This window comes from Nothobranchius furzeri, chromosome 1 (genome assembly GCF_043380555.1).
Source record: "Nothobranchius furzeri strain GRZ-AD chromosome 1, NfurGRZ-RIMD1, whole genome shotgun sequence".
Taxonomy (NCBI): Eukaryota; Metazoa; Chordata; class Actinopteri; order Cyprinodontiformes; family Nothobranchiidae; genus Nothobranchius; species Nothobranchius furzeri.
In genome coordinates this window covers 32,530,029-32,542,528 of record NC_091741.1, presented here as the reverse complement: position 1 = coordinate 32,542,528, position 12,500 = coordinate 32,530,029, and the positions used below count along the sequence as shown (strand labels likewise).

The window sequence follows — 12,500 nt, the reverse complement described above, 5'->3', positions numbered from 1 at the left end:
ACCTCTGACATGTGGGGTGCCTCAGGGCTCCATTTTGGGTCCAGTACTTTTTTCTTTGTATATACTCCCCATAGACTCTTTTTTTGAGAAGTACAAAATTAATTTTCACTGTTTTGCTGATGACCTTCAGATCTATTTGCCACTTAGTGATGCCAGGTCTAGTGGCTCATTACTGGAATGCTTAAAAAGCGTCAAACAATGGATGTCCATGAATTTTCTTAAAGTCAACAATCAAAAAACTGAAATTTTACTATTTAGCAGTCCTAATCTTTTAAACGACGCTGTTAGTCCTCTTGGTCCTTGTTCTGGTTTTCTAAAACCCGGTGTTAAAGACCTTGGTGTGTTTTTAGACGGTTCTTGTAATCTTTACAGACAGGTGAGTGCAGTGGTCCAATCAGGTTTTATAATTTAAGGCAGATAGCAAAGGTGAGGCCATACCTTCCTGCTAATGTCCTCGAACATGTCATCCACCTGTCCGTGTCTTGCCGATTGGACGACTGCAACTCCCTGTATTCTGGCCTGGACCAGTCCTCCCCACACCGACTTCAGCTGGTCCAAAATGCAGCGGCTCGCTTGCTGACTGGAACCAGCAAGTGGGATCACATAACCCCGGTTCTGGCCTCTCTCCATTGGCTTCCTGTCTCTTACAGGATCCGTTTCAAAATTTTACTTTTTGTTTTTAAATCCCTTCATGGCCTGGCCCCAGTTTACATCTCTGAGCTGCTGTCTGCGTACGTCCCTGCCAGAACCATGAGGTCCAGCTCTCAAGCTCTTCTAACAGTTCCAAAAACCCGCCACAAGACTCGCGGTGACAGAGCGTTCTCTGTGGTTGGGCCCAAACTGTGGAACAAGCTACCTCTCAACATCAGGACCACACAGAATCTAGAGCATTTTAAATCCCTTCTTAAGACGCAATTTTTTGATTTGGCTTTTATTGCAGGTTGACTTGAGCATCTTTACAGTTTTTAACAGCTTTTATCACAGATTGTGAGTGTTGTGTGCTCATCTCATTTTAGGTTTTTATTGTTGACTTGTTGTTTCTTGTTTTGTTTTACCCTGTACAGCGCTTTGGTGTAGCTCTGCTGCTGTAAATGCGCTCTGTAAGTAAAAATTGACCTTGACCTTGACCTTACAGGCAAAAAGATGCCACCAAGGCGCTACACTGATCAAGTAAAAACATAAAACATTAAGTCTAGAAAATAAAAACATTGTATGACAAGATACAGATAAAAATACAGTGAGTACACAGATCGCTATAACTAAAACAATAAAACTAGTTAGAAAGGTTCAAAGACAGATCATAAAAGTAGGTTTTTAGCCTTGCCTTAAAAACCGCCACAGAGGTGGAGGCCCTTGTGCTGAAAGGAAGCTCGTTCCAAAGCTTAGGACCTGCCACAGCAAAGGCCCTATCACCACGTGTCGTTAGGTGCGGTCTTGGGACCGAGAGGAGCATGAGGTTCTCCGAGCGGAGCGACCGTGAAGGGGTGTATGGTTGGAGCAGTGACACCAAGTAAGGAGGGGCCAAACCATTTAACGTTTTAAAAACCAGCAAAAGTATCTTAAAACAAATTCTAACATCACTGGGCAGCCAATGAAGCGCAGCCAGGACAGGAGTAATGTGGTCATACTTGCGCCTGCCCTCTAAAAATCTGGCAGCAGCATTCTGCACCATTTGCAACCGGGCTATTGAGCCCTTGCTCACACCGAATAAAACAGAGTTGCAGTAGTCCAATCACATCGTGATAAAAGCATGGACCACCATCTCAAGATCATGACGTGACAGAAATGGTTTGATCTTTGCCAGCCGACGAAGGTGGAAAAAGGAGGAGAAGATCACTCCATTGATGTGGGTATGAAAACTAAGGGCGCTATCCGGTTTAACACCAAGATTAGTCACTGAAGCAGTCAGCTGGCCATTAAATGACCCACAGTCAGTTAGGGAAGAGTCACAATGTATGCTTGGAGCAAACAATATAACCTCTGTTTTGTGATCATTTAGGCTCAGAAAGTGTTCACTCATCCAGGTCTTGATCTCCCTCAAACAGTTTGTAAGAGTAGAAATAGAGAGACCACTTGACGTGTTCAGAGGCAGGTACAGCTGACAATCGTCAGCATAAAGGTGGAATTGAACTCCAAGCTCATGACAGATGTCACCTAAGGGCAGAATGTAAACAGAAAACAACAGAGGTCCCCAGTGTTGGGAACGTTACTTTAAAAAAGTAATTAGTTATAGTTACTGATTACTTTGTCAAAAAAGTAACTCAGTTACTAACTGAGTTACAAGATCATAAAAGTAACTAATTACCAACAAAAATAACTACTTAGTTACTTTTTTCATTAAAGAATGCAAGAATGACTACAATAGTGAAATATAAATGACTAATGACTGGAACATAATAAAATGTATGTCCAAATGTTTTATATAAACCTGAATAATTTCAATAAATAAGCACTTAACAGGAGGAACTACTAACAGGAGCATTACACTAATCTAGACTATTAAAAGGTCACTGTGTGATATTTAACAAAAACCCAATCAGCTAAAATTTAAAATTACAAATAGAAACACCTGTAAAGGTTCCTGAGCCTTTAAACTGTCTCTCAGTCTAGTTAAATTACAGAAATAAATGTAGTTTTGCACAGTATTCTAATTTTTCCAGCTTCACATAATTGTGTGTTATTAGTAACATTTCTGTTGCTGGTAGTCTAGTAACGGTTAAATAAATAAATAAAATCCTTTAAAATGACACTAGAAGAGGCACAAGCCTGATGGAGGACTTACATTTACTAACGTGGGTCAGACCCAACCACAGAAGAGCTGAAGCTGGGTGGTAAACACACACAGGTAGTTCTAATAACACCTGAGCTCCATGCCGTCTGAGACTGATGCATCAGAGTTACAGCGGGACTAAACACATGATCAGGAACAGGTTGCAGCTGGATGATCTAGAAGGTAGAAGATCAGGACGTCTGAGCGGTGAACAGGGGAGCGGACCTTCGGGACGTCCCGCTGTCACGCTAAGAAGGTCACGGCTGCAGACCCCCGCAGATTCGCCGCATCTGCAGGGGTCTGCAGCCGTAGATATTCATCACGTCTTCCTCGTTCTTCACGGGCCGTGATGCTCTTGGATGAAAACATCTACCTCTAGCCCTGGTCAGCTGATGACAGCTTCTACACACCGCGCTGCTTAACGCACGCATTTCCTTATCAGTAACAGAAACAACGTTTTGATAAAAGAAGATGTGGGCCGCTGCTGTAAAAAGTGAGGCGCGAACCGGAAAAGCTTCTGCCGATCACAATTCAACAACGGATTATGAAAGAACGGATAACGCTCGAAACACGCAGATTCTTCCTGATGTGAGAGGTGAGTCTCCACTTTGTTTTGGTTGTTTTGGCGTCGACATCATGCTAGCGCGCCGACACCTCTCTCTCCCTGGCTGCAGCTGAAGTGTTGTGGTCAGAAAGCCTGCTGCTCAACGTTCGACAAGCACATAGTAACGCACAACCTTCCGTCCCCAGTAACGGTAACGGCGGGAAAAGTAATTAATTAGATTATTCCGTTACCTATAAAAGAACGCCGTTAGAAACACCGTTATACTTAAACGGCGTTACTCCCAACACTGGAGGTCCCAATATCGAGCCCTGTGGTACCCCCAGGGTAGATCAGAGTACTCTGAGGAATAAGTTCCCATCCCTACACACATTTGTCAGGTATGATCTAAACCATTCCAGGGCTAACCCTGAAATCCCGACATAATGATGAAGGCGGTGAAGCAGCACTTCATGGTCTATCGTGTCGAAGGCGGCCGTGAGGTCCAGCAGAAGTAACAACACTGGATTACCGCTATCAGTCGCTAGATAAATGTCACTGAGCACTCTAACCAGAGCAGTCTCCATGCTGTGTAGAGCTCTGAAGCCAGACTGGAAAGTCTCAAAATTTATTCTCATCCATAAATACAAGAGCTGGTGGTAAACACATTTCTCTAGCACCTTACTCAAGAATGGAAGTTTAGAAATGGGCCTGTAGTTTGCAGACAGCGAAGCATCCAGTCCAGGCTTTCTGAGCAAAGCTTGAATAACCGCCTTCCTGAAATGGTCAGGGACTATACCAGAACTGAGACTCGTGTTAATTATGTGCAATATTAGAGGGGCGACTACTGGAAAGACTTCTTTAAAGAGGCGCGTTGGCATCACGTCATCCGGCGAGCCGCTCGGCTTAGCCTTCCCAGCGATCTTGATCAAATCATCTAGACTAACTGGTTGAAATGCCACCAAACCTCTGATGGCAGTAACGGCCACATACCGGTGCCCTAGACATGGTAGCCCGCCGGAGCGCAGCTACTTTCCCAATAAAAGAGTCATCGCACATTTTAGCTGAAGCCTGCACCACATGATGATCATTCACCTTCAGAACTGAGTTAATTGCTGTATGAAGTACTCTGGGGTTGTTTGAGTTTAAAGAAATGAGATTGGAATAATATGCAAATTTCACAGATCTAACTGCCTCTTGGTGAGATTTCCAGCTGTCACGTAGAGCAAGTAGCGAAACATGCAGATGACCTTCTTCCACTGTCTCTCGTAGCTTCTACATGTCCTTCTTGCGGCATAAGTAGCGTCTGTTGACCGTACGCTTTCCCCTCCTGGGCCTCAACGGCGCAACAGTGTTAAGGATACCCTCACAGGTCTCATTAAAGCAAGTCAGCGATCCATCCAGTGAGGACTCGTCTGATAAATCAAAGAAGGCTTGTTCAAACAGCGAAGTGCACCTACTGGGGGCAGCTCTCACCTGGCCAGGGAACCCTAACCCTTGGCCCAAGTGGCTGGGGAGAGGGAGGTCTGGGTGTCTCTGCTTGGGCTGCTGCCCCCTCGACCCAACCCCATATAAGTGGAAGAAAATGGACGGATGAACCGATGGGTGGGGGGGGGGGGGGGGCATTTCAGAGGTGATTCCAATTATTCATTTTAATAAAACTTTTCATTTTATTGGTTAAGAACCTTTTGAGCACATGGATGCTCTAGAAACGCGTCTGACTGCACCTCGAGCCGGCTTCAGAGGCAGAACCAGACACGTTCTGCCCAGTAGAGCGCCGTGTCTCTGAGCCGACAGAGGATGGATGTGGGTCTATGTGGGCTCTGCACTCACTTCCTGTTGGGCTGCGTTCAAACACGCTCTAATGACGTCTCGTCTTCCTCCGCTTATCCGGGTCCGGGTCGCGGGGGCAGCATCCCAACTAGGGAGCTCCAGACCTTCCTCTCCCCGGCCTTGTCCACCAGCTCCTCCGGCAGGACCCCAAGGCGTTCCCGGACCAGATTGGAGATGTAACCTCTCCAACGTGTCCTGGGTCGACCCGGGGGCCTCCTGCCGGCAGGACATGCCCGAAACACCTCCCCGGGGAGGCGTCCAGGAGGCATCCTGACCAGATGCCCAAACCACCTCAACTGGCTCCTTTCGATCCGGAGGAGCAGCGGTTCTACTCTGAGCCCCTCCCGAATGTCCGAGCTCCTCACCCTATCTCTAAGGCTGAGCCCGGCCACCCTACGGAGGAAACTCATTTCGGCCGCTTGTATCCGCGATCTCGTTCTTTCGGTCATTACCCAAAGCTCATGACCATAGGTGAGGATTGGGACGTAGATCGACCGGTAAATCGAGAGCCTGGCTTTCTGGCTCAGCTCCCTCTTCCCCACGACAGATCGGCTCAGCGTCCGCATCACTGCAGACGCCGAACCAATCCGCCTGTCGATCTCCCGATCCCTCCTACCCTCACTCGTGAACAAGACCCCGAAATACTTAAACTCCTCCACTTGAGGTAGGACCTCTCCCCCGACCCGGAGGTGGCAAGCCACCCTTTTCCGCTCTAATGACTCTGAACTGAATTCCCCCTACCCCTCTGGGGGACCAGGGTTTGGCTCCACTGCACTGACGTGTCCTGATCTCGTTTAGGGGACATGTACAACGCAGAGGATGGCGCCGTGGAGCCGGAGTGGGTAGCGACAGAACGCCAACAGTTCTCAGAGTTCAGAGACAAAAACAAGGATGGGAAGATGGACCGAGAGGAGACTCTGGACTGGATCCTGCCGTCCGACTATGACCACGCCGAGGCTGAGGCCAAACACCTGATCTTTGAGTCTGATGTCAACAAGGTGCGACTGCCTTTTAAAACCCTGCCGTAGCCTCAGCTTTGCAGATGTAGAGTGGTTGCTATGGCAACAGTTGCTATGTGGCAGCAGCAGGTACTCCTCCTGCTGTGAAGCTGACTGTTGGGTTTCTGTTCTGCTGTCTAACAGCCGTTTGTCTGCCTTCAGGATGGAAAACTCACCAAGAAGGAAATCTTGGACAAGTACGACTTGTTCGTTGGAAGTCAGGTGACGAACTACGGCGAGGCGCTGCTGCGGCACGACGAGTTCTAGGGATGTTCCTGGATGGATGCAGAAGACAGATTCTCCCTGTGGCTCTGATCCGACCCACGAACACCAACGGTCCTGATTCTTCTACAAGCTGGTGTTTCTGATGCAGTGCTTCTATACCGACCCAGAGAGCGGCGCCGGGTCCGGTTTGACCCCAGCATGCTGCTGTGCATTATGGGTAATGACTGCTGGCTCAAGGACGATGCCCCCCACCCCCCACCCCCACAGCGAGCTGCCAGATGTTCTGTTTATTCCTGTAAACAGATCTTTTATCGTTGTTTGATGTAAAATCGACTGATTTGAAGAATTTAGGAAACTGAGAACAAACAGACAATAAATTCATTATATTTTTATTGGGTTTTTGTTGCTTTTATCTAAACAAATCTTCTCTACAGTAAAACAAACCCAGCAGCTGCAGCTGAGCTCCTGTATTTACACGTTGGTCAGAAATCCCGGTCAGGCCCCGCGTGGGATCTTCTGGACTCAGACCTCGTGGAGTCCTGTTAGGATGTCAAATGTCCTTCGGAGTTTTGCTCCGAGCACTAAGAAGCTGTGGACACCTCAGTCTTTGAAGATGTTTCAGAGACTTCCTCCATCTTCTTGCCAAACACCATCTCCATGATGCAGCCGTTAAACTGCAGGAGAAGCAGAAGTCAGCTGCAGAAATAAGCCCCGACCAGCCCCACTGACCCGCACACGTCCTGATCTACCCTCCAAACCACAGGAAACCGGATCACAACTGATCACTGCCCCCCCTGAGTCCCCTTCACTTACTGCCAGCTGGAGGGAATTGAACCAACAGCACGAAAAGCACAGAGGGTTAGGGTTGGGTGAAGCCTGTCCAGGTGGGGCGGCTTACCTGTTTGTTCATCAGGACGTAAATGATGGGGTTGTAGATGTTGGCGCTCTTTGAGAAAAACGCTGGGATGGTGACGAGACGATAGTCTTTGTTTTCGTCTTGGGAGTAGGCGTAGTAAAGGCCAGTCAGGGCGTAGGGAGCGTAGCAGCTGACGAAGGAGCCCACCATCACTATGATCATCCTCGACACCTCCTTCTCAGCCTTCTGGGTGGAGGCTGACTCCGCCTGCTGAGCTGCAACCTGCAGGAGAACGGATGAGAGGGGTTGAGCAAGCGGACCTGGTCGGTGGAGGAACTGGTCCTGTGGGGAGGACCCACCGCTCTCAGAGCGCCCAGCAGCTGGGAGTAGGAGAAGATGATGATGGTCAGGGGCATGATAAAACACGTCACCAGCAGGAACTTGAAGTAGCTGGCACAGTGGAGGTCCTCGCAGTTGGAGTACCAGTCAGGCCCGCAGGAGCAGCCCAGTCCCTCAGGGATGTACCTGGACTCAAACATCACATCACCTGAGAAGGAACCATCAGCATGGAGGGGCTTCTGACTCAGGTGTGACACCTACCTGCTCCATCCTAAAAAAGGTGGGCAGGCGCAGGACACACCCATGAACCAGGTGAAGGCCACGGCGGCTGCAGCATGGCCACTGCCGAACTTGAAGGCTCCGAATGGTTTACAGATGACCAGGTACCGTTCAAAGGACAGGACAGCGAGTGACCAGGACAACACCAGACCTGCAGAGAGGACACCACCTGCTGTCACCTCCACCCCACCGGGCAGGAGCACACCTGACAGGCTTACCTGCTACCGCGCCCATGGCAGCTTCCAGAGCACACAGGGTGTAACCCAGGAAGTAGTACCCCCTCAGGGTGGCGACAAACACCTGACTGACGGAGAAGGTGACGAAGATGAACCCAGCCAAGCAGATATTGATGAGGATGTAGTTCAGAGGAGCACGGAGCTTCTTGTACTTGGCTGCAGCCACGAGAACGATAAAGTTTAAAGGTGTGCCGATGAAGAAGACCAGGCCCATGAAGATGGCCTGCAGGTGGAAGGCCCACGTCGGGGCCAGGTAGTACTGCGGCCCGTCGAAGGGGCCGATTTTGGAAATGTTCTCGTACAGATGGTAATATTTCCCCATCTTAGACCCGAGCGCTGTTCTGATCCGAACGCCTTCAGCTCCTTTATATTCCTCCGTAAACCACTTACACTAAACATAATCCGCACGGATTGTCTCAAAGTTTACGGATTACGAACTTCTGACACTCTAATCTGCTTACCGAGAGGATGAAGAATGAAAGCAGACACACACCAGAGTTCTGCTCCGATCACGTCACTTCCTTTATCTTGCTGATTTGTGATGAGGAGGAGGAGGAGGAGAGGTCTGAGCAGCAGCTCCCCGCTGGAGCCGTGTCTGGACTTAATGTTCACTCCCGGCTTCTCTGACCGATCAAGCTGCTTCTTCTATCAGAGATCTTCTTGTTCCAGATGTGTGGCTCCAGGAGGTTCAGCAGGATGATCCTTCAGCTCTCAGGGTGCTCGCTGGTGTCCAGTTACCTCCGTTATGCCTGCAAACCCAAGGCCCTCCAGAAGCAGAAGGAAGACTCTAATCTTTTAATAAAATGATTTCCTCACTTTACAAGTTATACATAATCATCTTCTGTTTTATCTGAAGGGATTTAATAACGCCTGACTGCTTCACAGTAATGAATGACTCAGCATAAACCTTAATATTTCATTTAATTCAGTTTATTTATAAATCAGGGCCGGAGCCGTCTCAAGGACCTGCACACAGTAAACAACACAGGTCAGGTCATTAAGCCAATCAGTAACAAGTTTCCTATATAAGGAACCCAGCAGGTTGCATCGAGTCACTGACTAGTGTCAGAGTCTTTACAGCAATCCTCATACTAAGCAAGCATGCAGCGACAGTGGAGAGGAAAACTCCCTTTTAACAGGAAGAAACCTCCAGAGAATCCTGGCTCAGTATAAGCAGCCATCCTCCACGACTCACTGGGGATGGAGAAGACCGAGAGCACACACACACACACACACACACACACACACACACACACACACACACACACACAAACAAATATACTGTATCAGAATATATAGAATCAAATATACAAAAACAAACAATAACTAAATATTATGAATATATGAACATAATAGATAATAAATATTCTAAATAGCAAAAATATTTCACACATAACAAACTAAAGATAATCACTACAGCATTGCACTTAGAACAGAAAACACAAACTAAAATTAAAACCTAACCTTGATGCAACGTCATCAATAATGTCATCATATGAAATCTGCTCCCCTACTGAGTGACTGATACTAATCAGAGCCAGGTTAGCGAGCCGCCCCTGAAACATAGGTGACCTCAGGTATGACTTGATCAAGTTTTGAAAAGCTCCTCTCAGCTGGAGCCACAGTGACTGGCAGAGCAGTCCAAAAGTTGGGGTAGATCTCCAATAGATCTTTATCATGATCCATAATATTTTAGAATGGCCTCTGAAATTGTAATTTAAACTGACATAAAAAACTGTAGACTACCAAAAATGCCAACTTTTACAGAACAAATCATGTAAAATAATCAGTGCAGCCATCTGCAATAAATAAACAGGATAGTTAGTGGTGACTGGGGAGTTTTCTTCTGCTTGTACAGTTGTTTTATTTATTATTATGTGAACATGATCAACATGTGTGTGTTGTTGTTCAGACAGGCTACAGGCTGCAGCGAGCATTTAGCAAATCCTAGTTTGAATCAGTAAAAAACCATTCAAGGAATTTTTTCGAACCATTTGAATATTCGTTTCAATATTTCAGCCCCATTAGCTCTGTTAGCAACTAGCTGACCGAATTTAACCGTTAAAATCCCAGTTAACTGGTTCAAAAACTGAAAACATGCATCATGAGAGCTACATACCTTTATCTTTCTCCTCTTTTTTTCTTTTTTTTTTTTCCTGAATGGGGGCACCTGGTGGTTTTAGCCTTTTTATGTTCATCTCTTCTGTTTGACTCCTGACTCAGTAAGTTTCCTTTAGTCAGGACTAAACAATTTGACCTTGATGGGGGGGGGGGGGGGGTGAACACAAAATCGTTTTGTTTTTCCTTTTTTTTTCCGGCCATTTCACACAATTCAGAGAAACCTGAAAGAATGATAGGCCTGTGTTTATGATATTAGGAATGAAACGAGCGTTAAATAGGAGAACATCAAGATGTGATTGACTTTAGCCATGTTAACACAGTTGATTCAGCCCCTACCCGCTCATTTCATTTGGGAAAGACCCAGAGGTGAATTCCCCCGCCGCACCCCTCCCCTTCCTCTTCTTCATACACACACGGAGCACGTGAACCCTCTCAGTCAGCAGGAGCGCCTGCAGCTGCAGGGGGCGCCAACCTGCTGTTTCCAATCCAGACTCTGTCATGTGACAGATAGAATAGAAAACCTCGGTGCGGCACAGATTTCTTTCTTGTTTATTTTTTACTCAGTGCTTCTGCGCCCCTTTTGTGTCATGAAAAAATGTCGCCCCGGGCAACGGCCCTGTCTGCCCGTGCCTAAAACCGCTACTGGCCAGATGTATTTAATGAACCCAGACATCACACCTTTCTGAGTCACTTAGTGATGCTCTTAAACACACCAGGTCATGTTTCATCAGAGTTCATTCATCGTCTCATTTTATATCACTGTGAGTCACCATTTATAATCATTCACCTTTCATCATCATTAGCAGTAGAAATGTAGTAATACTGATTTTTACACGACAGACGGTGGTACATGAGCTAATACATGGACAGATGTACTTTATTAATGCCAGGTTGGGAAACTGCAGTGTAGCAGCAGCTTTACACACAGTCATACATGAAGAACATGGTGACTGGTACTGTGACTATGAACCAGGTGTAGTTGTTGCTGTGGTACAACGTGATGGCATATGGTAGGAAAGACTTCCTGTGTTGTCCCCTTCAACAGCGGAGCTGTAGCAGCCTGAAGGAGAAGGTTCTGCTCTGTCTGTCTACTGTGTGGTGGAGGGGGTGTTGGTCATTGTCCATGGTGGATAAAAGTTTATACAGCGTCCCCGTCTGCACTTGCATACCCACTACGGAGGCAGTGGAGACTGTCAGAGAACGACTACAAGAAGACAGCACCTTGGAGGACAGGACCAACTTCACACCCGATCAGATCTGCACACTGTTAGACCTCTGCCTCACCACTACATACTTCACATACAACGAAGGTTTCTACAGACAAAAACATGGCTGCGCCATGGGCTCCCCCGTGTCACCTATTGTAGCCAACCTTTACATGGAGGAAGTGGACAGAAAGGCTCTTGGCTCTTTAAAGGGAGAGCACCCAGCCACTGGTACAGATATGTGGATGACACCTGGGTCAAAATCAAAACACAAGAAGTGGAATCCTTCACTACGCACGTCAATGCCATGGACAAAAACATCAAGTTCACCAGGGAAAACATGAAGGACAACTGCTTGCCTTTCCTGGACTGCGCTGTGCACTTTGAAAAAAATGGCAACCTCAACACTGAAGTGTACCGGAAGCCCACACACACGGACCAGTACCTCCTCTACGACTCACATCACCCTCTGGAACACAAACGTGGAGTAATCAAGACCTTACACCACCGGGCAGAACATGTTCCCTCTAAGCCGGAAGGGAAAAAGAAGGAACACACACACATAAAGGAATCACTTAAAACATGTGGCTATCCTAACTGGGCGTTTATAAAGTCAGCAAAGATGCACAGAAAAGAAGACCAGACACCAGCGAGGGAGGATAAGAAAGACAGACGCAACAACCTTGTCATCCCCTATGTAGCCGGTGTATCAGAGAAACTCAGGAGGGTTTTCTCCAAACACAACATACCAGTGTACTTCAGACCCAGCAACACACTCAGACAGAAACTGGTTCACCCGAAAGACAAAACTCCTAAACACAAACTGAACAATGTGGTGTATGCTGTACAGTGCAGCGAGGAATGCCCAGACCTCTACATCGGAGAAACCAAACAGCCACTTCACAAGCGCATGGCACAACATAGAAGAGCCACCTCCACGGGACAGGACTCAGCAGTTCATTTGCATCTAAAGGTCAAAGGTCACGCTTTCGAGGATGCCAACGTTCACATTTTGGACAGAGAGGACAGATGGTTTGAAAGAGGAGTAAAGGAAGCCATTTATGTCCACTGTGAGCAACCATCTTTGAACAGAGGCG

General features: G+C 47.3%; 2 protein-coding genes and 1 pseudogene across 2 annotated transcripts in view; 2 read left to right on the top strand and 1 right to left on the bottom strand.

Moving 5' to 3' along the window:
- Positions 1-6,759, top strand: part of calua (calumenin a) — an 11,273-nt gene extending 4,514 nt beyond the window's left edge. The window contains exons 6-7 of the mRNA XM_070554561.1: positions 5,943-6,142; positions 6,305-6,759. Coding sequence (XP_070410662.1) covers positions 5,943-6,142; positions 6,305-6,409 — 305 coding nt within the window. The 3' untranslated portion in view covers positions 6,410-6,759. The remainder of the gene's footprint in view (positions 1-5,942; positions 6,143-6,304) is intronic.
- Positions 6,741-8,487, bottom strand: opn1sw1 (opsin 1 (cone pigments), short-wave-sensitive 1). The gene is made up of 5 exons (XM_070554536.1): positions 8,060-8,487; positions 7,824-7,992; positions 7,583-7,748; positions 7,266-7,505; positions 6,741-7,041 (listed from the first exon to the last, which is right to left on the bottom strand). The coding sequence occupies exons 1-5, from the start codon at positions 8,397-8,399 to the stop codon at positions 6,949-6,951; spliced, it is 1,008 nt and encodes a 335-aa protein (XP_070410637.1). The 5' UTR covers positions 8,400-8,487; the 3' UTR covers positions 6,741-6,948.
- A 1,904-nt stretch (positions 8,488-10,391) lies between these two features.
- The window catches only part of LOC129162208 (uncharacterized), a 2,630-nt pseudogene continuing 521 nt past the window's right edge, over positions 10,392-12,500 (top strand).